Below are 26,136 nucleotides of genomic sequence, written 5' to 3' on the forward strand. Positions count from 1 at the left end.
ACACTTAACCCAGTGAGGCAAATGGTGCATGAAACAGCCACAGAACAAACAAAAAAACAAACAAACAGGGTGTGTACAATTGGAGAGCAGAGTTTTGGCTAAAAGATGGGCTAGAGGGGTTGGGTGGGGGGAAAGAGAGCGAACTGACGTCACTCCAGTTGGGACTGACAACAACAAGCACTGCTGCCCTAGAGAAGCAGAGATCATGGTTGAAAGGCCAAGGATAACAATGGAACAATGCGATTCATGGGTGGAAGAGGGGAAACATTAATTGTGATGAATTCCTACAGTGATGCTCTATATAGTCTCACAGACTGAGCGCTGGTCTGATAATGCAGTATTGGGTGACAGAGCGATATGCCTGTTGGAGAACCAGGTGTGTTTTCTGCAAGAAAATACACCCATAACAGTATTTTCATTACTGGATAGTCATTATTTGGATTTGAGTAAACTCACAAAAGATGGAATAGATAACAGAACGGATGGTTGCGATTTTGGTGTGTAGCAGACAGGGGTGTCTTCTTTTCACAAGGAGTTGAACTTCAGTGGCGTTCAGCACTGCCTCCTGATTGTACCCAGTCATAGATGACCAAGGGAATGCTCACTAGGGAAAACATTATCCCTAGTGCCAAGAAAAGAGAAGCCTGGAACAAAAAGGAGAGAAAATTAATGAATAAAAAGAAAAGACAATTAATTCAAGTATGTTAACTTCTTTTAAGGAGATTTACAAGGTGATGTATCAAATTTATCAGCCAAAATGGGATAGCACTTCTGGTAAAGACAAGACCCATAGATAATTAAACAGATTAGTGTCATTAATAATTACTTGCTGAACACCAAAACCAATTTTTTTCTCCTTTCAATTCGCTCCTTAAATACTGATCATCCCTAAAGAGGATTAAGAGAGGCTGTTTTTAGGACTGATCAGCTCCGCTCTTTTCAAAGCCTCACGGAAATAAGTATACCCTTCCCATTGGATACGTGTCCATCGAAGTTCAGCCCTTTTGTCCTGATGTCTGTGGACGGAGTCACAAGAGAAACATGTGTTTCCTGCCTGTCTGCCCACAGTAGGAAGGTCTGACCTTCCAATGCTTCCGTTAGACTGGGAATACACACGAGAGTTGCATCTTTTCAGCTGCGGCTCTTTTTGGGGCTCATAGGAAAACTTCCCAAGGCATGTTCCCATCTGCTCATGCATGCCAAGGGCCTAACACTTCAGCTGGCTGCTTTTGGTGGAAGCACCCTAAATCTGACTGGGGCCCATGACAACCATAAGGAACACCGCAAACGGTGCGCTTTGCACGTTTTCTGGATCAGCACGCAGAAAGAGAGAAAACCTGCTGGGGTGAAAGGTTTGCTGAAGTGGGCTGGAGGGGTACCTGCACTCTGCTGACAGCTACAGATGCTTGCAGAGTGCCACTTGCCAGCCAGGGGAAGAGCCCCTCACCCCACAAAGAAGGTCCCTCCAGAACTCAAGGTGCCCTGCATGGTGTGGCCCTGGCACTGGGAGACCCCCAGGGTAAGCAAAGGAGAAAGGCAAGCACAGCTCCAACTGACTGAAATGAGGAGGAAAAGCAATGTAAAGCAGCTCAGACATATGCTCAGGTTAGGTACACCCTGCACCTAGCACATTCTAAGGACTCTAAGGAATGACAAGATGAAAGTGTTGCATTGATGGGAAAGGAATGCATACCCAAATCCTCTGAGTCAACTTTGATCCATCCTGCTGTGTAATTTTTAAATACAATGATGAAGGAAGGATGAAAATCAGCATATTGGCAGAAGTGACCCCTGCAAAATTCAAATAAATGAGTTTTGTTTGCCCTCAGCAACAGCCAGTTATTGTGTTGCTGATTAGCAACAATCTTTTATTAGTAGTACAAAACCAGGATACTGTACCTACAACTCCGAAAATATCCTTCATGGATGGGATAAAAATGACTAACAGGTTTATGATAATCAACAGAACAAAAGTAACCAAAACGTGACGGCGTAAGTCAAATTTGGTTTTCCTAGCCAGTTCAAATAATGATGAACGCACCTGTAGGAAGAGAAAGAGTCATCTGTCAGAAACAGCCTAAAAGCCGATGCAAAGCTTTCCATATTTCTTTTAATCGGTTTTTTATGTGACAACAAGCACTGCACAGATCTGTCAGGGGTCTCTGATGTAACATCCTTCGAAATAATCCTTAAAATTAATCTGATATTTCAAAACTAGGTATACATGCAACTGCAGTAGGATATTCCTCTCTTTCTAGAGTGCCTTTTGAGTTCATCCTGCACTTAAAAATGAACTTTGCCTCCGAGCCTGCTCCAGTGAAGTCATGTAAAGTAAGAGATAGCCCTTGTGGATTCAATTTAAAACAGATTTAAGACCAAAAGCAATGATTTCCTGCAGGAAGAATTTGTCCAGAAGTTAGTGGGAATCTGGTGTGGGAAAAGTCTGATCCAAGCTCGAGCTCTTTCCGTAGCTGCAATGCCACTGCCCTGGCAGCTGCTGGGCGGTGGTTTGAAGAGATGTGCTGTGTACAGCTCTTCCCGACCTCAAACCGTGCGGAGCTTCTCACTTACAGTGAAAAACAGCACTGGCACCGTCAGTATCACCGCTACAATCACAGCCAAGCGCACGGTCAGGATGAGGATGTCATCTTTGCTCTGGTACTTGTGAAGCAGATCTGACTGCACATTGTCTATGGAAAAGACAGTAAGATAAGAGCTCTGGCAAATGGGCAATTCATTCACAAAAAAATCATTGCTTAACAACAGCCTTCTTGAACAACAAGTGATTTATCTGCAAACAAAAGAGTATGGAATGAAACATTCTTGAGTTAAAACAGTGCTTTGAACCAAATCCTAATGATCCCATTATTCCAGATTAATCCTTTGGAGGCCTGACTTAGGAATGCATCCCAATTCAAGACAGCACATGTCTAAGTCTAAGATAATTTTCACTGTAGGAAAGACAACAGTGAGACATACACAGAAGTCTGCTTACATATATAAAAAAAATAAGTAAAGTGAAATAAGCTATTTCTAATTAGTTCCATGGGCTTTTTTCTTTTTTTCTTTTTTTTTTTTTAAAGTTTCAAGTGATTTAAAAATAACCACATGCATTGCAATGGCTGAACTTAATACAAACTACAAGGTTCTGAGCTCAGTTAGTCTAAAGAGCAAATAAACTTCCAGCAAAAAGCAGTGCCCCTGTTCTCAACTAAGAAGAAAGCCTGTCTTGGGTTGACTCTCAGTGGGACGCTCTGACATTTGCACTCAAATCCCTCAGCAGCTCCTCCGAGGGCTGCCCCGATGGCTTTTTCTCTTTGGGCCTGCCACCCCCCTAGCAGTGCCTGCAGCTCAGCCCCATGCCGGCCGGTGGCCCCAGCAGCCAAGACAAATCATGGGAGGGTGCCTGATGGGGAGGCACTGGTGATATTTTAGTATGACCCTCCTGCAAAAACATTTCCTTGAAGCTGTGATAAATACCACAGAGCGGGCCTGCATGTGCTAACCAACAGAAAAACCAACCTCAAGTTGCTGAGGGACCTGTGGATTTGCTTTGTAACTTTCAAAGATCTGGAAGCAATAACCTAAGGGGGCAGCTGTTAAGTGCACCACAAAACATACTTGCTGCCCCTTTTTAGGCTCACGTTTTGTTTCTGACTGCTAATCTTGGAAAGCTGGTGGTAAAACATAATAGCTCTTAAACCAAAACCCTTAAAGGGAACTTTTTGGCCACGTCTAATTTAAAAGCTTTGGCACTTGGTAAAACCTCATGTATTCCTGGAGGCAGAGGGATCTGTCCTGCGGCAAAATGCCCGCACTACTCCCAGGATGCCCTTCTGGGGAGAGGTTAACACCACCTACGCAGTGCTTGAATCCCCACCAGGAGAAAGAAAACGCTCTCCCACCTCCCTGCAGATTAGGAGTGGGGTTTTCAAGCCGGGCACATGCACAGCTTCTGCAACACAGAGCTTACTCTGCTCCTGCAAGCACAGACTGCAACTTCTGTACCGCTCACGGACTGCAGCCAGGTAGGAAGTGAAGGGCAAGGCTTACAGTTGAAGGTCTGTTTTCCTTTCAGCTAGATACACCACAGAGCCCAACCACAGTGTGACCTTTTAGGGGAAGAAAAACACCTCTTTTCTGTAATTCTGCAATGTAAATATAGTCATCACTGCAACACTTTCGAGAACACAGCAAACAGACAAGTACTATTGGTGCAAAGAAGAAATGGCCACAATAAAAATGCTGATCCTACCCAGGTAAGGGTAGAGAAAAGCGTTAGAAAACTGTAAGAGAACACAAAAGGTCTCGTCAGTGTTAAGGGGAAGAAGGATCAAAGTGGAGGAATTTTATATTCCCTCGGTGTCTTTTTTGCTGCCTGTCATGGCACTGACCCTTGCAGAAGCTCCAGCAGAGCTGCACAGCTTCCACCCACAGGCTCTCAGCGCTGGGGGGCAGGGACGCCTGACGTGGGGAGAGGCACACGAGACACCCCAGGGATTCCTCCGCCATTCCCCCTCGGGAGGGCCAGAAGGACGCAGCCCCTACCTCCTCCATGGACTCCAGACCCTCGTCCTTGAGGGGTGTGGGAGATTCCCAGAGAGGAGCGCCACGGATCTGCCTCCTCAGATCCCTGGGGCAATCACATCAGAATCTCCTCCCTGCCAAAGCGAAGGGGTCCATGCTGATTTACACCCACTTGCTCCCTGGGGCTGATAATTTGATGCATTTCTACAAAAATGTGTTAGATGGGAGCAGTTGGATGAGAAAGGCTGTTGCTGTTGTCACTTGCAGCGTATGTGGAGTTTTAGTGGGAAAATTAGAACAGATGACCTCAAGTTACTTCAGTGCATGCAGACTCAAGGTCTCATAATCAGAATGAGAGCCTGAGAAAACAAATATGAGATAGGTACATCTTTGAAAAAAAAAAACACCACATTTCATATTTACTTATTTCTTTCTCTTGCTGTACAATGAATGAGGAGATTGTAACAAAAAGGTCACTTCGGATAGGGTGGAGAAGACCGATGACCTTTTGGTAACTCTGAGGTAAAAGGCAAACATCAGTTTTATCATCTTGTAACCCGTTAGTAGTCTATGGAAAAAGACACTACTTTTCAACATTGCTGTTACACTGGATCAGGAGAGTATCTTCCTGGGCAACATTCACATTTTATCCTACTTTACTTAATAATTGTGCCTTTAGGACACACATGTTGTATTCTTTGATGATACAACATCATTTCTTTGTTTCTTTAGGTGAACAGGTAGGCATTAAAGGAGACACGGTCGGTGCAAGTCTCAAACGCTGAAATAACCAACCACCCTTTGGCAGCTGAGCTGGGGAAACACACAAAGCTTCTGTACCTCCACTGCCAGTTTATTTAACCAAGACCTGAAGGGGTCAGCTCTAGAGACAACATTTGATCCTAGGGTCTTGTGATGAAAGTGTTAATTAGGAAATGAAAAAGCTGTGGTGGCTGATTTGACTCATTTCCTTGGACCTGCTCTCAAATCAGACTTATTTTATGCAGATATGCATGCTTCAGTCATTACCAATGTACACAACATTAGGTGAGGACCTTGGAATGAAACTCTTAGTAGGGCCCAGCTAATCCCCAATTCTGTTAAACAAATCTCTCCCTCATGTTTTCAATATGCCTTTTGCAAATAGTACTTTCACTTAGGCTTTTCAGGGGAAAAGGAGGAAAGGATTTGTACTTTCAGCATGAAAACTTTAAGGAAAATTATTTGCAAAAGTGTTTTAAAATAAGTGGATGGGACCTTTCTTTCCAGCTGGGGTATGTCACTGATTTCTCATGTATTCCCTTTCCGCTTTCATCGGTAAAGAACTGCATACTTACCGTAGAAAGTCAAATAGCCAAATATGGCAGTCATAAAGTACATCACAAACATGGCAAAAAATGAGATATTTGAAACCAGCTGCATTTTTTTCTGTGAACGGCTGGGGAAAAAAAAGAAAAAAAGAACATATAAAAATGGTTGAGCTGGATTTTTCAATAGCTGCTTTAGAATGTATTAAGTTTTCACATAAACATAGTAATTCTGAGGCGACTCATGAAGTTAAATTTTCATTTAAACCAGGAATTCACTGACAGCTGCACAAGCGAGAGAAGGACTGGGGAAACAGACCCTTCTTGGGGCTTTAAGTCAAGAAATGGTGGGTCTGCCTGGCAGCTCTGCTCTTTGGCCTTACTTGCTTATACAGAGTGGAGGGTGAAGCAGAGTGGAGAGGGATGGCCCTTAAACACTTCTGTAATCAAATTAAAAGGCCAAAATAAAGGAAGAGTTAAATTACACAGAGAGGGGAAAAAACACATTCTGAATGTTTGCAGTATTTGTGTCCCCATGGCTAGAAAATAATGAACATATGCAGACCACTGTACTTCTGTTAAATAGGTTAAGTGTCAAAATTCAGTTTTTAGGTATTTGTTTGGAAATAGACACACTTTAGTATCTAAACTTAGACTTTTAAATCCACACAGGGTGCCCTGAATAGGCCCCTGGGAACCTGCTGAAGTCACTTGAAACTCAAATCACCCAGCAAGCAGCCAAGACCTGAGGGCACCCATGAGTCTGACTGACCCTGACCTCTCCTGGGGCTCCACCCATGGGCCAAGACCTCCCTGCAGCCCCCCAGAGATGTCGCAGCAGGGTCGGCCTCCAGCTCCCCACAGCCCTGGCCAGCCGGAGGTATCAGCAAGGCAGCTGTACCTGCAAAGGTCTTTTAGTAAAGGCGAGGCTGAAAGTACTTCTTTATCCTAGTACTGCTACAGATTTTTAGTTGCACTGGAACAAATGCTGTTAGCTGAACACACACCTCTCCCCTATGCCAAATAACGATCGGCACAACTTGGCTCTCCCCAGGGCACTGTGTACTTCCAGAGGAAACTCCCTAAGTATTGCATTATCCTCAACCCCCCTCGCCCCACCCCAGGAGCACTCCAGGGAGGACAGATTTCCTAGCTGACAGCCACACTCGTTGGCTTGTTGGGTGTTATTAAAACATATCTCCTCCAAATGGCACAAATGACTCAGAGCACCTCTATGCTAACTTTTTCCATGAAAAGCAGTTCAAAACAATTAACTGAGGAAAAGAGAAAACAAAGACAAAGGCTTACTCTTTAAGTTCGCTGTAAATGGGGAGGACTGATGGGTGGCACACAAATGCAAAAGCAATGGTGGGCAAGGCATACACGGTCTGTGTGGAGAGAATTTCAGAAAAGAAGTTAAGAAGTGTTTCCTCCAGTGTTGTGAAGAAATGATCTGTGCTCAACTACCTCAGCTCCCAGCTCTCTGCACTCCACAACCAAATGTCGAGAGACTTCAGAGAAGGCAGAAGACGTGTCAATTAGCATGTATTTAACGAGCTACAGGGAGCAGCGCTCTTTCAACAGGACAGAGTCTTCGTGCTGGTGGTGCAAGCACAGTCCCGACTCTGCTTGCAGAGCGCAGCGCTGGGCGCCACGTGGCTGCTGGTTTTGCTCCCTCGGATGGGTTTCCCTGCCCAGCTACTGTCACTGTCACTAGCACACGTCACGCATCAAAGGGACAATGGTGGGTCACTGCTACACTACCCTGCCTCGGCATGGAGAGGGGTGTGCACCCGTGGTGCTAAGGCTGAAGTCCTGAAGAGGAAGCCCATATCCAGACTGTAAGAAAAGAGAAGAGGAATGCAGAACTTACAAATAAATGGATATTTCAAGGTACCAGACTGAGTCCCTTCATTTCCCAGGCCAATAAAAGGGCCAGAAGGGCTGTGGAGGGAACATGCTTTTCCTTGGGGAAAGAGAGAGACCGTTACGTCACCAGGAAGCACAGGAGGCCTCCAGGGGGGACCTCACCCCCTTCTCCACCAAAAATCTGAATGGGTTTCAGTCCTCAGCATAGAGCCAATCTTCACAAATTATCTCAGCACCCAAGCACTTCCCTTCTCCCCAGGGAACTGGTATGAGCGGAGAACACATGAAAAATAGGCCCTCCTGTGAGGACAAATGTGTACATCCCTATATGCAGCAGTTCTTGGCTCTCTGAGATCTGTTCAGGCTGGCCACAGGCATCCCCTTCCCACAGAAGCCATCCTGGGGTACACCCCAAGTTCAACAGATTCAGTAAATATACTGGTTGCTCTCCAGTGGTCCTTCCTCACCCAGGTCTGTGCCGCCTCTTCTCTCTCACTCACAGCACACTACTGTTGTAGAGTCTCCATCCATCGAGATATTCAGGATTTGCCTGGATGTGCTGCTGGCAACTGGCTCTAAGTGGCCTGGCTTAGGCAGATGACCTCCAGAGGTCCCTGCCAACCTCAGCCATCCTCTGATTCTCTGAAACTGTCTCTCTTCTCACACACCAAAGTTGCTAAAATGCTTGGCAAACCGTTGACCCCAAGGGCACATCTCTAAGGTTCAGCTCCAGTGTGCCTCATTCAGATTGGACCGATCCTTCCCACGTGCCTCTGTCAACCGAGGCAAATGCTGACACTGCAGGAGAGGACTGCTCTTCAGCACTATCTAAAATATACCTACACCTAAGCTGCTGTTGTACTCCAAGTTAACTAATTCTTGGTCTGTCACCACCAGATCTGGGCTGATAGCTACCCCAGATCCATAAAAGTGCTCGGATTTGTTTCTTCAACTGAAGCTGGTAGAATGAATTTTAAAAAATAGTAATTTTTGCATGCGTATGCTACACATGCTCATTCCCTTGAATGCAACTGAGAGACCCTGAGGACCTTTCCTGCCCTGCTGGGTAAGGTGCTGTTTAACGAGCACTGCACCCCATCACAGCTGACAGGAGCAATCCTTCTGCTCCCACAGCTACAGCCAGTTGCTCTTTCACATTCTCTTGGCACAACACTTCCTGCAGCTGTGTGGCGATGGAGGAAAGCATCCAGCTGAAAGGCAATCAAATTTTTGCTGGATTAGCTTTCAACTGTATCCTTTTTGCAATCCAGTTCACCATATGGCCACAGAAACACGTACCCTGCCACAAAGAAGTGGTTTGTGTGCAGAAGGACAGAGGGATTACTTCTGGGCTTCAGATGCAGGAGTGGCTTACTCAGCCTCTCCTGAACTACAGCCGCCTGAAGGAAGAGCTGCAGCACGGATAGTGAGAAGTAGTGGAAAGGAAAACCTCTCCCAAAGAAAGCATTAGTTGTCAGGTGGTAGCTTGGGATCTCAGCCTTAGCACATCTACTATCAGGGTGGAGCAGGACCACAAGGAGGTACATTCAAGATGGCATCTCCATAAGACTGGACAAGGAGATCCATTGGGAATTCACCATCGGAGCATGAGTGGAAGCATGGAGAATCAGGCCTGACGTGGTGCTGATTGGGTTAAGAACACGGGGTCTAGGTCTATGCATTATGTGAATGAAGAATAAATATTATAAAAAGAAACATACCTTGGAATTAAAGATAACATACTTTGGCTTACACATAAGTTCATGTGCTGAGCTATTTGATAGGATAGGTGATGTTGCATTTAGCTCCAATGCGCCACAGGGAATTTGAAACTTCTTGTAAATAACCTAAAATAAGAGCAGAAGACAGCTATTTGCTACAAATGATAATAAGAAACCAAATTAAAATTAAGATGTTGGAGAAATTGTGAATATCCTTTCAAGTGACTCTCATCCAACAAAGAAAGCAAGCTGAACTTACCACTACCAGGAAAAATACCATGCAGCTTAATGAAAATCCACTGGTATAGCCGAGATACCCTGGAAGAAATTAAAAGGAAGTTTTATGCAAAATGATTTTATTAGCCTTATCTTGGTTTTAAATTCTTTTTTGAAGCTTCATGAAAAGTTTAAACATGTTATATATTTAATATGTATCATGAGCTTCTGGGCAGGACAAAAGCATGTCTTATTGGTGTGGGAGTCTCCCACGTTGCAAGCCTCCTGGTTTTCCGAGAGACCTGAGCTTTCTGTGACCAGTTTGGCTCCCTGAGGGTCAGCAGTTTGATTTTGCTTTTGAAAGAGGTTTTAATAATTGATACAAACCCGAAAATGTACAATTGCAATCAGAACGTGACCTAGATTCCCTAATAGAAGCCACTTCATCTAAGTATGGGTTATTTTCTCAACAGGAAGATCCTAACAGGACTTCAGTGCCAAAACCTGTTACGTGGTTTTAAAAAATACATTGTGCATCTACTGGCATCTCTGTGGACTCAAATACATTTGAAAATGCAATCCTCTGTACGCATCTTACTTCAAAGTCCAATACCTCCAATTAACCTCACCACTAAAAATATTGATGATGATAGAAAAATAAGATTTTTTTTTTTTCATAGTTTCACAGTTTGTGCACTTACTTCTACAAGCTATACGTAAAATAGAATTGGCTTGTAAAATGAAGACCCTCTTAAACATAATTTTAAAAATCAGTTTCCACAACTGTATGGATGGAGCTGGTTTATACTGAGTCCAACTGGTGTGAGAATTTAGGCCTGCTTGTTCCAGGATGCTCAAAACACAACTTATTCCTGGATCAAGAAGGCTTAGATTACAGTGAGAGCTCTTTTTTTAATCATAGTTGAATTGGCAGTGTGTCTGGCAGTGGTATTATCCTTGGGCTCCTTTTTTTTTATTGCCACAACAGTATCTGCATCTTACCTAAGTTCTTTAGGAGGCACAAAGGGAGGATGATACCAAAAGTCACTGTGACAACAAGAATCCGGCCATCCACATACCATGCCCTGTATAAAACATTAAAAAGCCATGACTGTGAGCACACCTGAAACCCTCTCTCTTTTTCCTCATACTCAGTCATCCTCACTGATTGCTGCATTATGGAACTATCTTTGGTCTCCTTATTCTACAAGCGTCTACAAAAGAACAGATGGGGCCCACATCTAAACTTTGTAGACTCATTAAGCATCCGTTCCTTAAAATATGGCACTGCACTGACTCAGATACGGCAGATTTTCTAGTCACTAGACAAAATATCACCCTACTACTGACATCAGTGAGTGGGACTGGGAGGCAGAACACCACCCTCTGCAACCTAACATAAAATAACTCTGCCAGAATGAGGAAAGATCATGCAAAAGGCCACACATACAGCACAGTGGGGCAGGGGGGCCACCGTGATTCATTGGGTAAACCACCCAGGCCTGGAGTGACAGACCAGGCTCCTGCGGGCTGGCATGCACTAGCTAGCCCAAGGCTGTATCTTCTTCTAGCAAAGGGCTTTGAATCCTGCTGGAAAGCAAGGAAAGGGAGAAGGGACAGCATTAGTGACGTTCTGTACGACCTATTTCCACTGCTTGGTCCAATTTAGTATGAAAGTCTGAGGAATGGGATGTCTACCTTCTTCTCATGCACTACAGCACATGGAATAACCCAGTGCAAAGGGTATTTGCCACTATAAAGAAATACAATCCTTCCATCAAAGAAGCTGTTTAAACACCAAGGAGTGATAAGTGGCAGAAATCTAAGTATAATAGTCTGCTGTTGTCATGTGCTAGCATCCAAGGTTTTCATACTATGGACACTGCCTCAGGGGAAAAATCCTGTAAGACGATAAGAACACAGGGAAATGCACAATGTCTTACACTTGCATTGTTCCCAGTATCTTCAAGTGTTGCTTAATAATGTAAAAGATCGGATCCTATGATAAGAGGTCTGTATAAATCACAGCTCTTCATGAAAATCTGGTGAGCAAAGAGAGTAACTACTGATGACTTAACCTTTCATGTCCTATTCACCTTCTTTTCCTTCCCAGACTTGTCCTGATTTTTATTAACCCCCTGAGATACTCCTGTGAAAATCTACTTTGACAGCCCTAAAGAGTGTCCAATACCTATAAGCATTTATAGACATATGCTTAAACTTAACTACACAATGTAAAATTCTATAATCTAATCACCAAAATTAATTCAACTTACAAAAAGGAGTCTTCTTCTCCCATTAGAAACTTTATGGCAGAAGGTAGCTCATTTTTGACTATGAAGAGATAGCTCAACATTGCTGGAGGAAGAAGAAAGTCAATTAGAAAATGGGTAGGATGTTTTGTGGAACAAGTACAGAGAAGCATCCTGAACCTTCTCCCAGAGTTTGACAGAAGACCCCAAATTATAATTGACTGTAAACTGCTTATCATTCAGTAATACAGCATTTTTAAGGGGCTGCATACAAAGCCACAGGTATGTTGAGGAGCATGAAGATCCCAAGATGTCACAGAGAAGGGGCAACCTGACTGTTTGGTAGCTGTAACATTATTAATATTTTCCCGGGTTTTACTTTTCAGTACCCTTAATCTCCTTTACCTCCAATGTTCTGCAGAGATGTAGATCCAAAGACAATCATTTTCCCTGGGGCACCGAAGACCTGCTCACCCAGCTTTTCGTACACCATACAGCCTGCATGAAAGGTAACAAATACACCAGGGAAAACTGTTGAGTCGAAACATTTATGATTCCTTTTCAGCTAGCCACCCATCTGTGCAGCCCTCTGCAAGTAAATAGAGAGCTCTCTTGTAAGTCCTAGGGCTGAATCTTAGGTAGGAATGTTTTCTTGACATCTATAAATGTTATCCTTGGCTGCCAGTCACTTTTTGAAATTGAAGCTCTTAATGAGGCTATTACACCCCTTTAATGAGTCTGTCTGTACCTCTAGTGACATGTTAAGTTCTGGCGTCCCCATCCTGGGATATTAGGAGGTTTGTGCCTGCAATGAGAGCCTCGTAGAAAGCGTCCTCTCCGGGCAACACTCAGTGCAGCAGGACCCAAAAGTCAGCACTGGCAGCCTGGTCACAGCAGACACAGAAACACAAGTCTGCAATTTCACTTGGTTTGACTAAATGATCCAAATGAGAGCAGCCACTGGTTTACAGGATTATTTACAGTTTCTAATGATGTTTACTAATCATTAGATGTTTACTGTTGATACAGTTTCTTAACTTGTGAATTCTCGGTGTGGTTTTGGTAAAAGCAAGGAAAGATGTAAATTATAACTGAAACTTCTTTATAAATCTATGTCAAGCTCAAGAAACTCCTCTATTAATTGGTTTGTGTTTCTGTTAAACGTTGGTTTTTTGGTTTTGTCTTTGTTTTTTTCCTTGGCTGTGAATTAGGCTAAGAAAAAGACTGGACATGGTAAAGATGGTGAGATACATGAGAACAGACAGAGAAATACTGCAGATGTTACACTGCACAGATGACTTTGAAAATGCATCCCATTGTTTGGTTTACTCTGCATTTCCGTATAGCTGACATTTCTGCTTTGAAGCTTGTATAAACAGTAAGTTTGAGCTTAAATGTATCAGCAGGATAGAAATCGGGGCTTAGTCTTTGGGAATTAACAGGGCATAAATGTCTCCACAATCAGGCATATGTATCTAATAGGCAGTTGCTGCCATTATACATGCTCTAACAGTAACTCATGTGTGTCCAACTTACATATGAAAATATCATAGTGTTCTTGTGCACAGATAATTTTTTAAATCCGGCTTCAGAGGTTGTTACCTCTGAAAATCAAGGAAAGAGACTCTTGGACTCCAGAGCACAATGATGTTTAACGCTGTAGGTAACTTCTCATTTCTACGTTTAGAATATATCTTGTTTACGGATACACTCCTCTCCCATTTTCTTCTAGGAAATCTCCTCCATCACAAAGGCTATCAGGAATTTCAGACTAACCATTAAGGACAAACTGTATTTCCAGGTAAGTTTCACTATAGGCAAAGATACATTGTATTTCATTTGCAATTGGTTTTGCAATGCAAAGAGACTATGCTATCTGTTCCTTCTTGCTCACCGAAAACACCTCACAGTAGCAGAATTCACTCTTTTGTTGTACATTTTTGTCGTTAAAGTGAGGGTCAGATGCTGTTCTCCATTGCTATGCTATAAATTCTTGTTAATTCGGGGCTTCTGGCCCAAAACGTGTTAGTCATTTCTGTCGTGTCAGAAAAGTGATAGAAATTCTGTCTTACACAAAACACCTGGCCTTATTTGAACATTTTTTCACCTCTTGTTCTTTACAATTCTATTGAAAGGGTATAATAATATATTAAATTACCTGTTTCTTTTGAACACACCAACAGGAGATATATTGAATAAATAGAGAGCAGCGTCACTGAAACCAGAAGTATCCTACAAAAGAATGGAATAAAAAAGCTTACTGGAAGAGCTAAGCTCTAACTTTGCAATATTTCACATCAGGTCATATTTACATTGACTCCAAGATAATTTTTGTACTATTATGACAATGCAAAAAGCTCTAAAAATACATGTGATTCACATGCTATTTGCAGTTCCACCACACCACTGTGGAGGTCAAAAGTCCTGCATGCAGAGAGATTCAACCAAACAAAACTTGGCGGAGCTGCAGAGTGCAGCCTGTTAGTGAGTTACACCTCCCCAGACTGAAAGAAGCAAGAATAAAGATATCTTATCAGATAGGAATTGAGATTTAATGGAAGCAGGGGTGAGCCAGCTATGTCCCTCACCACCCACTCTAAAGCTTTTTATTCTGGAAGCAGAGTGAAAGTTTCAAAGGGAAGCTGTCTATTTAAGGACTTCCATACTAAATGGAAGCATCTTTTCCCAGGACATATTTCATATGCTACCGAAGCATGTCCAAATGGCTTTTTATGTGCCTCCTAGTACCCCAGGAGGAAGAAGAGGAAGGAAGTTAAGGCTCAGCTGGCTTCTCTCAGGAATAAAGGCATAAACCAAAGGCTTATACTTTGTCTAGGTGGTGAGTGGTTTTCCCTCACTGATGTCACTCATGCTCTGCTGTGATCCATAATTCAACTTCACACAGAAGAATTGCAGGAAGTAATGACCAAACTGTTTGTGTAGGGGACTTGCTGGCACAAATGATAATTAGTCAGTGCCAGCGGCTAAGTGCATAAAACCACATTTGCTTATTGCTCTATGTCTTTAAGCCAAGCACCATGTGTGCCTTCCTTTCCAACATTCTGACCCACAAAGACCTGATGATGTTTTCATGATGTGTGTGAAGAGCATTCAGACAATCTGTTGGCAATTCTTCTCTTTATTATGACAACTTCCCTCAGGACGCTGAGAAAAACAAGCCTAAAATTTAAAGAGAAAACAAGCTGCTGCCATAGATGGGCAGGAACACACCTTTTACATAGAAATACATAGAAAGAACAAGATGAGAAGCCTCCTCCCCCGCCCTTTTTATTATTTTAGCCTAGAAATACTTTAGGACCAAGTAACAACCCACAAGTTTCTTGGGGCCAGAGGAGCAGGGAGAAACAAAGATGTGACAGGAGGAACTGTTCTTGATGGCTGACACTAACAACACACTCTTTGTACAGTCCGAGGGTTGTTTCTCCTTGAGGAGAAGGAGAAGAGAAGGGAGATTGTACTGACTGAGGTCACTCTGCTCCTTTTCCTCCAGATTTGCTAAGCCCTGCGCCTGTCCTTGTTCCCTGCAGAGCCGTTACGCCCCGTCTGCCTGCAGCCACGGTGCTCACAGCCTCCAGTGCTCAGCTGCTGGGCTGACTCACACCCAGCCCCAAATGGCTCCAGCTCCACATGCCAGCAGCGAGTCTATTTTCATATTAAAAGCGCCTGTTTTTCAGGCTCTGAGCTCATGGAGCCTTTGCAGGGGTAAAAATAACAGCCCTGAGCAGCCAGGTATTTATCTGCTCTGTTGTCCTTAGCTCCCCGTAGGGTTCTTACAGAGACACTTGGCATTTTCATCAGCGCCGTATAAACCCTTGTTTGTGTTAGGACTGTGGCACGGACAGGGATATCTGCACCAGAACCACCCCTTGGAACGGAATGAAAACGTCCATGCCACTGGCTCTGCACAAATTCAAAACAGAAGCAGGGGAGCGCCTGCACTGCAGTCCCAAAGGCACTCCCCAACTTCTTATTTTGCCTGCTTATAAAAAAGTGTTGGCAGCTATGCAAGCAACCAGCACACGCAAAAGCCACCTCCCCCCAGTAAACTCAGAACAAACAGTTTAGGGCAGGGGACTGATACAGTGCTGGGAACAATAAACTGTTCCTGCGATGCCATTGCTATTTGATTCCAGCTGCCACATTACCAGGTAGCTGAAACACGTGCTGTCCCCAGCCCTCTGTGGAATCTCAGGCTTTAGGGCCAGAAGACCTGTCAGGCTCATGCAGGCACATGTCTTATGGCATGGAACAATTCTGAACCCTCAGAAGGTGTTGGGTGCAGAAAAGCATGGCAGAGAGCATGGGGTTTGCCACCGTACGGCCTCCCAGAGGGCTGGTCTGCCAGGCTGCAAAGTAATTCCTCCAGCTCTGGAGGAGCTAGGCTGCAGCTTCGTGAGTGCTTCCAGCCAACCCTAGCAGAAGCAGCTGCAGAAAATAGTGTAAAGTGACAGTTGTAGTCTCATACTGTACCTCATCCAACAAGCCCATGCGCCCCACTAGGGTTTTTTACATCAGATGCAGTGCTGGGCTTATTGCAAGCTGAAGGTGCTTGGCTGGCCTGTGTGGCCCTGCAGTGAGGTCCATCACTTTGATCCTGGCTTTCTAGGATGAAACCACAGGCAGTGATGAGTGCTCCTGCCATAACTAGGTGGCCTGGCTGATCTCTAACTCCCCAGGCCTTTTGTGCTATCCTTCTGCAGCAAGGCTTTCTTCCCTTCTGCATACACGAAAGGATTTTAGCCTTTGGTCTAGGCTGTAGTTAACATCACTGGGATTAAGTTCCTCTGAATTCCTACCTCAGTTGTTTTGCTTAGAAAGTGTGACACTTTGCTGTGGCACTATGTTATGCAAATAGGATGTGAGAGTATGTACTCTTTGTGTTTATTTTGCATGTCTTATGCCAAGAACATAGGATCTGAACTGATCCAGGTGTACATGGCAGTGCACATTTCACTCTGCAGGAGCCTAAAAGTTGTGAAGAGTGGAAACCAGGCTGGGTCTGCTTTGTTAGCACTGAAAATGCTCCTCTAATTTATCCACCTCTGCTTTCTGCTTTTCAGGGATGGTGCATACCAATTCTGGATAAAGCAACCTAGAAACTTTCCAGAACTGTGCTACTCAAGAGACATGAATTTAAATTCTTTCTTATGTGTAGAATGCTATGAAAGTATTGCCAGGACTCTATAGTTAATCACTTATAAAGCAGAAACGGTTCTAAGATCTACCTGTGATAGTGACAGCAGAACTGTATATTTATGGGAAAAATGCACTGAGTGAGAATGAGAAAAAAAAATGAAACTCTGATGGACTATACTTAATTCTGAGATTATTGCCTGATAAAGGAACATCTAAAGCACTTCCACTTTCAGGCATATCTACAGACACATTAGGATCCTGTATCTGCAGGCTTCAAAGGGGAAAGCTCCACTAGCCTCGTCAGTTAGGTCCTGCTAGCTTCCTTACCTTTGATGTCAGCAGGCTGGTCTATCTCCAGGCCAAGAGATCTAAAGGCATTTATAAAGCTAACAAAAACAATTATCCACCTTTAAATATGCACAGTTAATTCTGTGGAGAATAATGCTATTATTTACTGTATAAAATCTCTACATTGATGTTTGGCAGGTTTTCGGACAACGTGGTGGTACAGATCTACACACTCACTACTCAGGCCATGATGAGCCCAGCCACCATTACGTGTTCTTAGAAGTTCCTCTGGTGTTCACATCACTGGTCTGCTGTACTTCACTTATAAGAAACTGCCTTTTTACATCCTTTAGAGCAAACACATTTCACTTAACTCTCTTGAAAAACTGCTGAAAGAATGAGAAGAAGATGAGATTATAGAAAACTAAAGCTGTAAGGAGAAACTGATGGTGGTCTTTGGCTGAGACACCATTACCACAGAAGAAGTAACAACGCTTAAGAGAGGTGATTTTTTTTCTTATTACAGTAGTTTTAGGAACAACCAGCCTGTGCCCTCAGAGGTGTGCTTGTCAGAGCATGGGTGGAGTATCACATGCAGGTTAGAGTACTAGGTAAAAAAGCAGCAAAAATAAAATAAACTCAGTCACTCTGCATAAGAAAGACCTGCATTAGAGTCCAGCTACTTTATACCCTAGCTTGTTGACAACTCAATAATGAAACTTTGTATCTTCTTAATGTAAATGGATTAAATCCTGGGATTATTCCTAGATTTTACCCAACCACACAGCAAACTGTAGCTAGCAGCACGGATGTATCTATCTTGGCACAAAAAAACAGAGCAGATGGCTATATGTACCACTTGGGCCATCCTCTCTGCTCTATACGGGGCTCATATTAGGCATTTCTCCCAAACCTAAGAAATAACAAAAGTTCTAGATTTTTAGATTTGACATTTGATAAATGACACCTCTTTAATCGGTAAACTCAACAGATGTGTTGAACAGTTCTCAAAGATTATAAATTATTGTATTTCTTCCCTCAATTAATATTTATCACTGAAATCTGCACACAATTCCCAACTGATTTCTTAACAATCACTTTTCACAATGAAACGTCTCATACTGTGATCCAGAATAACACTGTGTCTTACTCATTCACTGGCACCATTTCGGTTTTAAACTACAAAATGCTCCTTTGCAAAATGCCTCTTTTTTTTTGCTGGAGTTAAGTAGTCTACCTCAACTCTTTTTTTATACTAAAATCGTGGCTATATTTATGTTGGCTTTCAAGGACTCTCACATAGGAAACAGAAGAAACTGTGGGAGTTAAAATTTATATGTAACATATAAAGGAATATAAAGGTTTGGTTTTGGGTTTTTTTGTTAAAAAAAAAAAAAGTAGTTATTGGACCATGCTTTGATGAAAGCTCTGAAGGTCCTGTGGCACAAGAAAGAGTTAGGTACCATCCCACTGCAACTATTACTATTGAATATTTCTGATGCATGTTTAGCTTGTAGACCACAGGAAAAAATCCCTGGCTAAGCTCAGGTCTGTAGTAAAAACATGGACTTAATTCACTCTAGCCTTACAAATACTGACTTTTCCCTCAGAAAAATCTGAATGAAACAAAAATGGCCAAAACTTGTAGCTAAACTTTTCAGGCTTGAATGCTGTACTTGAATACAGAATGGACTACAAATGCCTCCACTTGCTGGCAGCACACATGTCCTTCAAAAGCAGTGTAACTGCACGGAGATCAGGTACTCGCCGCGCAAATACTTACAGAAAAAGGAGAATTCCCGTGTTGGCCAAGGCGAAAGCGAGCCCCAGAATCCCACTGCCCATAATCGCGTTGCTGAGGTTGAAGACGGACATCCCCAGTGAAGTAGTTCCTGGAATCTGGAGAAGACAGACTTGTCAGCAATGGCTTGGAACGGAGCAGGGAAAGGAATCTGTGCTTCAAGCTCCACATTTTGCAACGTACGAGATATAAATAACTACTGCTAGGGAAACAGCCTAATGAAAGTTGGTTGGAAAGAGGGAAAAGCATTGTTGAGCCCTGTCACAGCTACACTCTGATCTCTGTCCTATAGATTTTGCAAACTCAGTGCCAGTGGTATAGGCAATACACAACTCATACTACACTTTCAATTTCAAACCCTATCTTTCACTAAACATGTGAAACATGTTAGGCGTATGACTTATATATTGTAAGGCTGTAAGGAACCACAAGGACTTCCTGCCTAACACAGGCCAGAGAGATTCCCTTGCCTCGACTCGACCAAAATGCTGGTTTTTTTTTTTTTTTTTAAGTGCTGAGCACAGGCAGTTCGTACTGGAACCTGAATTTCAGTGACAGTTGTGTGTGTCCAGCACTTTTAAATACCGTGTCTAAAGGCCCTTCATATACAAAACATTTAGTTCATCTTGACAGGGAAAAGAACAGCAAAAGAGACTTACATATTCATCGCATTTCTTCTTTTCCAGGTGGCTGTTTGTGAGACTTCTTCTGCTTTCTCGATCCGAAATAAACTTGCTGAAAGAAATCAGAGGATTTTTATCCAGCAAGTGCTTAGAAAATGTGAATGCATTAATTCCGTGAGCACTGTGTAATTACAAAATATGGAACATATAAAAAATGTATGCAAAAAGAGGTCAAACTCATAACTATTTAATGAGCCAGATTAAGCTTCACTGATACCAGTGTACATTGGGCATCAATAAAGATAACACCACTACAAGATCAGGCTAAATGTTTATAAATAGTCTTTTAGGAGATTTATTAAAGCAGCAGCACTGGTTTTATTGACAGGAAAGTAATTTATTTCTACAGACACAAAGAGAAGATACTTGTCCAGGTGTCCTGCAGAAGTGCATGTGACCAGTAGCCCCTGCTCCCAACTCCTGTTTATGCAGTCAGCATAACTAACACCATTTTATAAGGCAAGTAGCTGTTCTCTGTGACTGAACTGGTCATGTATTCATTCCTTTTCCCTTATTATCAGGCCCTGAAGGCCCTGTGAAACAAGTAGACAAACCAAACAGATTTCTTCTTCCCCTCCTTACTGGCCTCAAGACCCCTGGGCGCCAGCTTGATTACTCCATTCCCTGCCAGCCTTGAAGGCATCCCAGGCATCCAGCCCATGAGATGGTGGTGATGACCCCCTCTCAGAAGAGGGAAGTGTAACAACACCTGGAGCACTGTCTGTGAAATCCAGCAGTTACAAGTCCTAAGCAGGAACTTGGACCAGAGCTGACGCTGGACAGTGAGACCCAGGACCCTCTGGTGGCCATGGACACCCCCATCAGCCTCTGCTTCCTCCGAGGACTAAGCGAGTGGCTCACATTCTTTTATGTGATTTTTGAGTCTAGATTATGATTGCTATAATGATACAGCAAACAATGTATTAAGATCTGACCCAACCTGCAGAGGGTCCATGTGACTAGAAATCATACATCAAGTTGTATTATAAACTCCGTATCATGATGCTTATAGATTGTACTACATTGATTCTGCTTGTAGCAGTCCCGTGCCATTCTAATCATAAATTCTGTAGTACACCAATCATAATATCCTGGTAAGAAAATAAAGCTTTAATTGTAACTATGATTTAGTGCTGTCATCATTCTTCCAAGGATCCCTGAAAGAACCTGTCTGTCCCTCACTGTTGGGTGACAGTGCAGCCCTACGGAATCCTAACTTGCCATGGTAGGGTCAGTATGGCTGGAGTTAAGAGGAGGAAGAGGAGCTGCACACAGCTAGCACTGCCCAAACCATCCTGAACCGGGCGATGTGCTCTGTTGGTTCAGGGCTAATGGATTTTGATTTAAATGTCTTTCAAAATTCAATACTGTTTTCATCATACTGCCAAATTAAATGCTTTTGTTCATGGAAACATGGAATAAACAGCTTTTTTTTTCTCTGCCCTCTTTACTTGTTTTGTGTCCTTGATACATCCACATTTAGGAACTTGCAGTCACCAGAACAAGATTTGCCTCCTGTGGCTGTGTTAGTATCCCTGGGATTTATGACACTTCTGATTTGGATGAGCTGTTATTTTCTCCCAGATTCTGTCTTCAGCAAACGTTTTAGTTTGTACAAAGCATTCTTTCATTTTTTCATCTTTTGAAAGTTTATGCACAATTAAATCCCTGGCATCTTTGTTAATCCACAGATGGTTCTTAGGCTGCACTGGCTAATGCATCAGCCATTGTACGTGTTAACATACCTAAACAGGGGCTGTCACCAAGTGTCAGAGACTTTTAGCTGTAGGTAAATTAAGGTGGCTTTTCTTAAATTAAAACAGACAATATGCTGAACACAGGGAGCAGGACCACTGGTCCTTTCCCATAGATGGGAACGTCCACTGACGCAGTTCAAACTGTGACTCCAAAACTGTGCTGGTAATATAACCATGAACTCATAAAGACACAACTCTGTCAAACTTCCCCGATGCCCTGGTTGTGGCCTAATTACTAGCAATATATGATAGCACAGCTCCTAAGTGTATGCCAAAATCATGCAGTTATAGTGCTGCTGACTTGGCTTCCACAACTGACAACACTGGGCTCTGTGTCTTCACCATTTTGTGCACCACATACACATTTTGAATTTATCCCTTAAATCCAGCCACAGCTGGCAAGATGTATGCGGTATTTTTACTGGTTTTGTTGCAACTTTGATTCCTACACATTGGTTTGCTTTGACTTCCTTTGTATTAATGAAAAACAACTACAGGCTTCCCCTGTGTTTTTTTTTAACTACAAACTTCAGCAACTGATTTGCTGCAAAATACAGACACTGTGCCAGGTTTACCAGCCTTAATGCAGTTGGAATAGAAGGCTGAAACTCCCCCTACTTTTTTAAGAAGTGAAAAGTAACCACTTCTAAGGTAGACTGATCCAAATTTAACTTTCCAAAGCTCACCATGTAAGTATTTCAACCTCATGCCATAAAATCTCAACCAGAGTCAGAGCATGTGTTTTTTTTCATGTCTGTTTAAAGCTCATCTCTTGAACCCAGGCAGCAGAGTGTGCATGGTTTGAAAAAGACATTCCATCTCTCTCTTGAAACACCCCGCGGGCCATTTGTACAGGCAGGAGAACAGAGAAGAGTTTTGTCTCTTTTGGATTTGTAAGTGCTTCTGGGAACATCTGTGGACTTTGCCTTCTTCTGTCATTTATGGAGATCTTGTGTCATTTTAGATTTTGTCAGTGTTATGGTAGAAATAACTAGTCTGCTACCCCTACTTCACCTCATGTCTCTGTAGCCAGTCCACCCTTAACAGTTACAAAAATAACAAATTTGTAGATACCATTGTTGTTGCCACTTGGTATTAAAGTTCGATGAGAATTATTGTTAAAGAACTACCACATGATAAAGAAAACAGTTGTGTAATATTGCCTGAATATAAAGTGACTGTGGGACTTTCCACTAGAATACTTTTGACAGAGTAAACTTCTGGAGAACTGGTTCTGGCTTCTGGAGAACTGGTGTCTTCTGTTGCCAACGAACACATTATTTCCTTCTGGACAGGGCTTTAAGAAAACTAGCCTGATTTGTTACATTGTTCCAAAGCACTTTCTTTTGAATTAGGCCTACATTAAAACGCACTGGGCTTGTTGCCTAGCCTCTCATCTCCTGTTACAAGAGCTGGGCTTCTCATCCACCCCGTGTTTACCACGTCACACTGCACATTTTTCTCCATTTATGCTGTGATGTGTACGGGAAGGCAAAGTCAGACAGGGAATGTGGCTGCTGGGCTCAAAATCACAAGGTACGTTGTGCCTGGCTTTTTCACAGGGTGCTTCCCCGCACCTGCCTCCTAGCCCCAGGATGGCTCGCCCAGAAGGCTCAGCAGCGATGCAGTGCTGGGGCGTGTGGGGTCTGCCTGATCTGGAGGCTGGGCTGCCTGTGCTACTGCAGGCAATCTAATCTACAAGTCCAGATGAGAAGGTTGCCTCAGGACCACGCTTGTTAGGTGGTACAGATGTACCATATGACAGCCTAAGTTTTCCATAAATGGAATGTATTACTCAAAAAAACAAACAAACAAACAAACCCCACACAACCAAACCACACAAAGTGTGTGTGTGTGGGGGGGAAGTAATCTAATGAATTCAACAAAAATCAATTTTCCCCAGATTTTTCTTTTTATAAACTTTTTTTTTTTTTTTTCCCCAGGATGGTTTGTTCCCCTATTACCTATGCAAGGTAACATATGTTAGAATACTGGAATTTCTGGTTAAACTGTGACATGCATCTGCTCAGCTTAGTAGATGTGCTTAGAAAATGAGCTATTAGTTGTCACAGAATGTTGTATATTTGACCTTTATAAATGTGACACGAATGACATGAAACTCCTGTTTACTCCAGCCTCTCCCAGCCCTCCTAAGGACTAGAGGCCACGGTGACAGGTGCTGTGGAACTGCGCAGTAGGACCGTCTGTGCCATCAAAGCCTTGTGACTCCCTAACAAGCATGAAACCCATTTGTAATGTTTGTCTTCTTAATTTCAGATGCTTTACTCATCAAAGACATAACCTGTTCTTATATGTTTCTGCTTTCCTGTTGTGTTTCCTGCATCACAATAGAGCATGAACAGCTTATACAGAACTTTTCAGATACATTAATAAAATATCCTGGACAAAAAATAATCAGCTCATCCTTGTAACACATGAAGCCTCAGCTTGGAAAGAATTTAATCTAATTCTTCATCTATTTATTTTCCTGGTTTGATTTAATGAAAACAGAAACATAGCCTTATTGATAAAGTGTTTTGAAAAGGACCATGTTTAACTATGGTTTCCAAACTTATTTTATCAAAGGACTCAAATGAGAAATTTTTATTAAGGTGGTATCCCCAAGCTAACCATTTTGGTTAGGCAGAGCCAGCCAAAAACCATTTAGCCACCTCAGATATGTTTAAACGTAATTAAATTAAAGTGATATTTGACAATGCCTTAAATATTTGTTAGGGAAAGTTAATTTTGCCAAGATGACAGAACTTTATCCTTAGGCAGCTTCTTAAACTGAGCGCTAACTTGAGCAAAGGCAAAGATTTCCAGGGCAGGCAGGAACAAGAAATGCAGAAGAAACCTTGGTCTGACTAACACTATGAAACTTCAACCAGAATTGGGTATAAGCACTAACAGTCTTCTTAACCAAAAAAGAGGTGCTGAATACTTACTAGTAGCTGTAACCCAAGACTGGGATTCAGCCAGAAGCTTCCTGTGAGCATCATGATAGTTACAGAGAAGAAGTCATCTAAATACTGGTTTACAATTATGTGCAGAGATGGCAAAGTATTATAACCAGGATACATAGTTAAAAGTCACCAAATCCATGTCTGGTTTTGATGCAAGTCTCTTAAATGAGATTCCCAGAAGAAATTCAATGTTTGCATACAAAGGAAAACTTAGCCCCCTACAGCTTCCCTCCCTACATAATGCTGCATATATAAATGTATATTTAGGCCCAGAAAAGGGTGGAAATCCAAAGGAAACTAGTGAATTCTTTTCCAATATCAAGAAATATTTGGAGTTTACAACCAGACATGGAATCAGCTTCTCCCTGGTATACCTTCTCCAAAAGACCCTTAAAAACTCTGCTCTACATTAAGCTTGAAAAATTACGCACTGGGAGGAAAAAATACTTAAAATCAATAGAGCGCAAAATTAATCAGGTTGAAACAACAACAAAAAGTTAGTTGAAAATTACAGATCTAATCTAAAGCTCAAGTGAAATCAACAGAAAAAGTCCCACTAATTTTGCTGGACTTTGGAGTTTCACAAGGCCTCACACCATGTGCCAAGCAGCACAAAATGTGTTCTTCCATACGCCCATTAACTTTAATTCCATGGAGACAGGGTGTTTGCCAAAAGAGTTCCAGAAAGGGAATAACCACATCCACATGGGATGTGTTTGACACAAGGTAGAGAGCAGGGCCTCTGTGCCCTCTCACCACCTGTGTGAGCGTGGAGGTGCTTGCACAGGACAGTGGCCCGAGAGCACCCTGGCAGAGGAACAGAGAACTGTAATGGGCTATGTCTTGCAACCAGATGATGTTCTGCAGAGGAAAAAAGTTATCCAGAAAGGAATGGAAAATTGTGGAATACGTTCATCTGCCCTAAGAGCCAGAACAGCAATCAGAAATTCTGCCTTTGAGTTTCTGACACTCTTTCTTCACCCTACTTTTCTTCTTCCCTGTGCAGGGAGCCTGGATCTGATCCAGACCTTGCCATGCTTACTATGCCCTAACTCCACAGAGCACGCTGTGACTGCAGAAGATCAGGCACACAGGGCACACACACTCCTTCCCTGCCCTCCATAAACATTCACTGGAAGATGAAGCACTAACGGGGTTTTTCCCCATAACAGTTACTGGCGGCACCAGCCAAAGAACTGGGGAGGCGCAGCCAGCCTGGTGCAGCCACTCCTTCTCTCAGGGACATAAATCCTCGGCAGGCTCCAGGGAGCACATTCACTACTGTCAGCCCTTGAGCTCCTCACCTACAAAGTGAGCCAGCAGGAAAGCAAGCAGGTTCATACTGGAACTGTTTTGTTTTGGCAAAGTTCAAGGGGTTTTTTGTCTTTCTCTTGCCTTACCCCCACCCCCCCTTTTTTTTTTTTTTAACAGAAGTGGTTTGTGTTTTGTTTTGGCACTTTCCATCAAAGCAGTTGCATCAGAAAATTCCTGACCAGCTCTAATCTTCCTCGGTGCAGCTGTGCTGCGGTCGCACCACTACAGCTGGTGCCCGCCCCAGGACTTCCCCTCGGCGGGGGGGGCGGGCGGAACAC

General features: G+C 43.0%; 1 protein-coding gene across 1 annotated transcript in view; it reads right to left on the reverse strand.

The window, feature by feature from the left end:
* Positions 1-292: 292 nt before the first annotated feature.
* The window catches only part of SLC38A1 (solute carrier family 38, member 1), a 27,180-nt gene continuing 1,336 nt past the window's right edge, over positions 293-26,136 (reverse strand). Inside the window, exons 2-15 of the mRNA XM_008938423.1 lie at positions 19,798-19,873; positions 19,121-19,236; positions 14,051-14,124; positions 12,298-12,390; positions 11,917-11,998; positions 10,643-10,725; positions 9,684-9,742; positions 9,425-9,550; positions 7,143-7,222; positions 5,865-5,965; positions 2,572-2,690; positions 1,900-2,041; positions 1,694-1,791; positions 293-644 (exon numbers count right to left, since the gene is read on the reverse strand). Coding sequence (XP_008936671.1) covers positions 543-644; positions 1,694-1,791; positions 1,900-2,041; positions 2,572-2,690; positions 5,865-5,965; positions 7,143-7,222; positions 9,425-9,550; positions 9,684-9,742; positions 10,643-10,725; positions 11,917-11,998; positions 12,298-12,390; positions 14,051-14,124; positions 19,121-19,236; positions 19,798-19,873 — 1,351 coding nt within the window. The 3' untranslated portion in view covers positions 293-542. The remainder of the gene's footprint in view (positions 645-1,693; positions 1,792-1,899; positions 2,042-2,571; positions 2,691-5,864; positions 5,966-7,142; positions 7,223-9,424; positions 9,551-9,683; positions 9,743-10,642; positions 10,726-11,916; positions 11,999-12,297; positions 12,391-14,050; positions 14,125-19,120; positions 19,237-19,797; positions 19,874-26,136) is intronic.

Source organism: Merops nubicus, unplaced genomic scaffold (genome assembly GCF_000691845.1).
Source record: "Merops nubicus isolate BGI_N331 unplaced genomic scaffold, ASM69184v1 scaffold22814, whole genome shotgun sequence".
In the NCBI taxonomy this organism is placed as follows: Eukaryota; Metazoa; Chordata; class Aves; order Coraciiformes; family Meropidae; genus Merops; species Merops nubicus.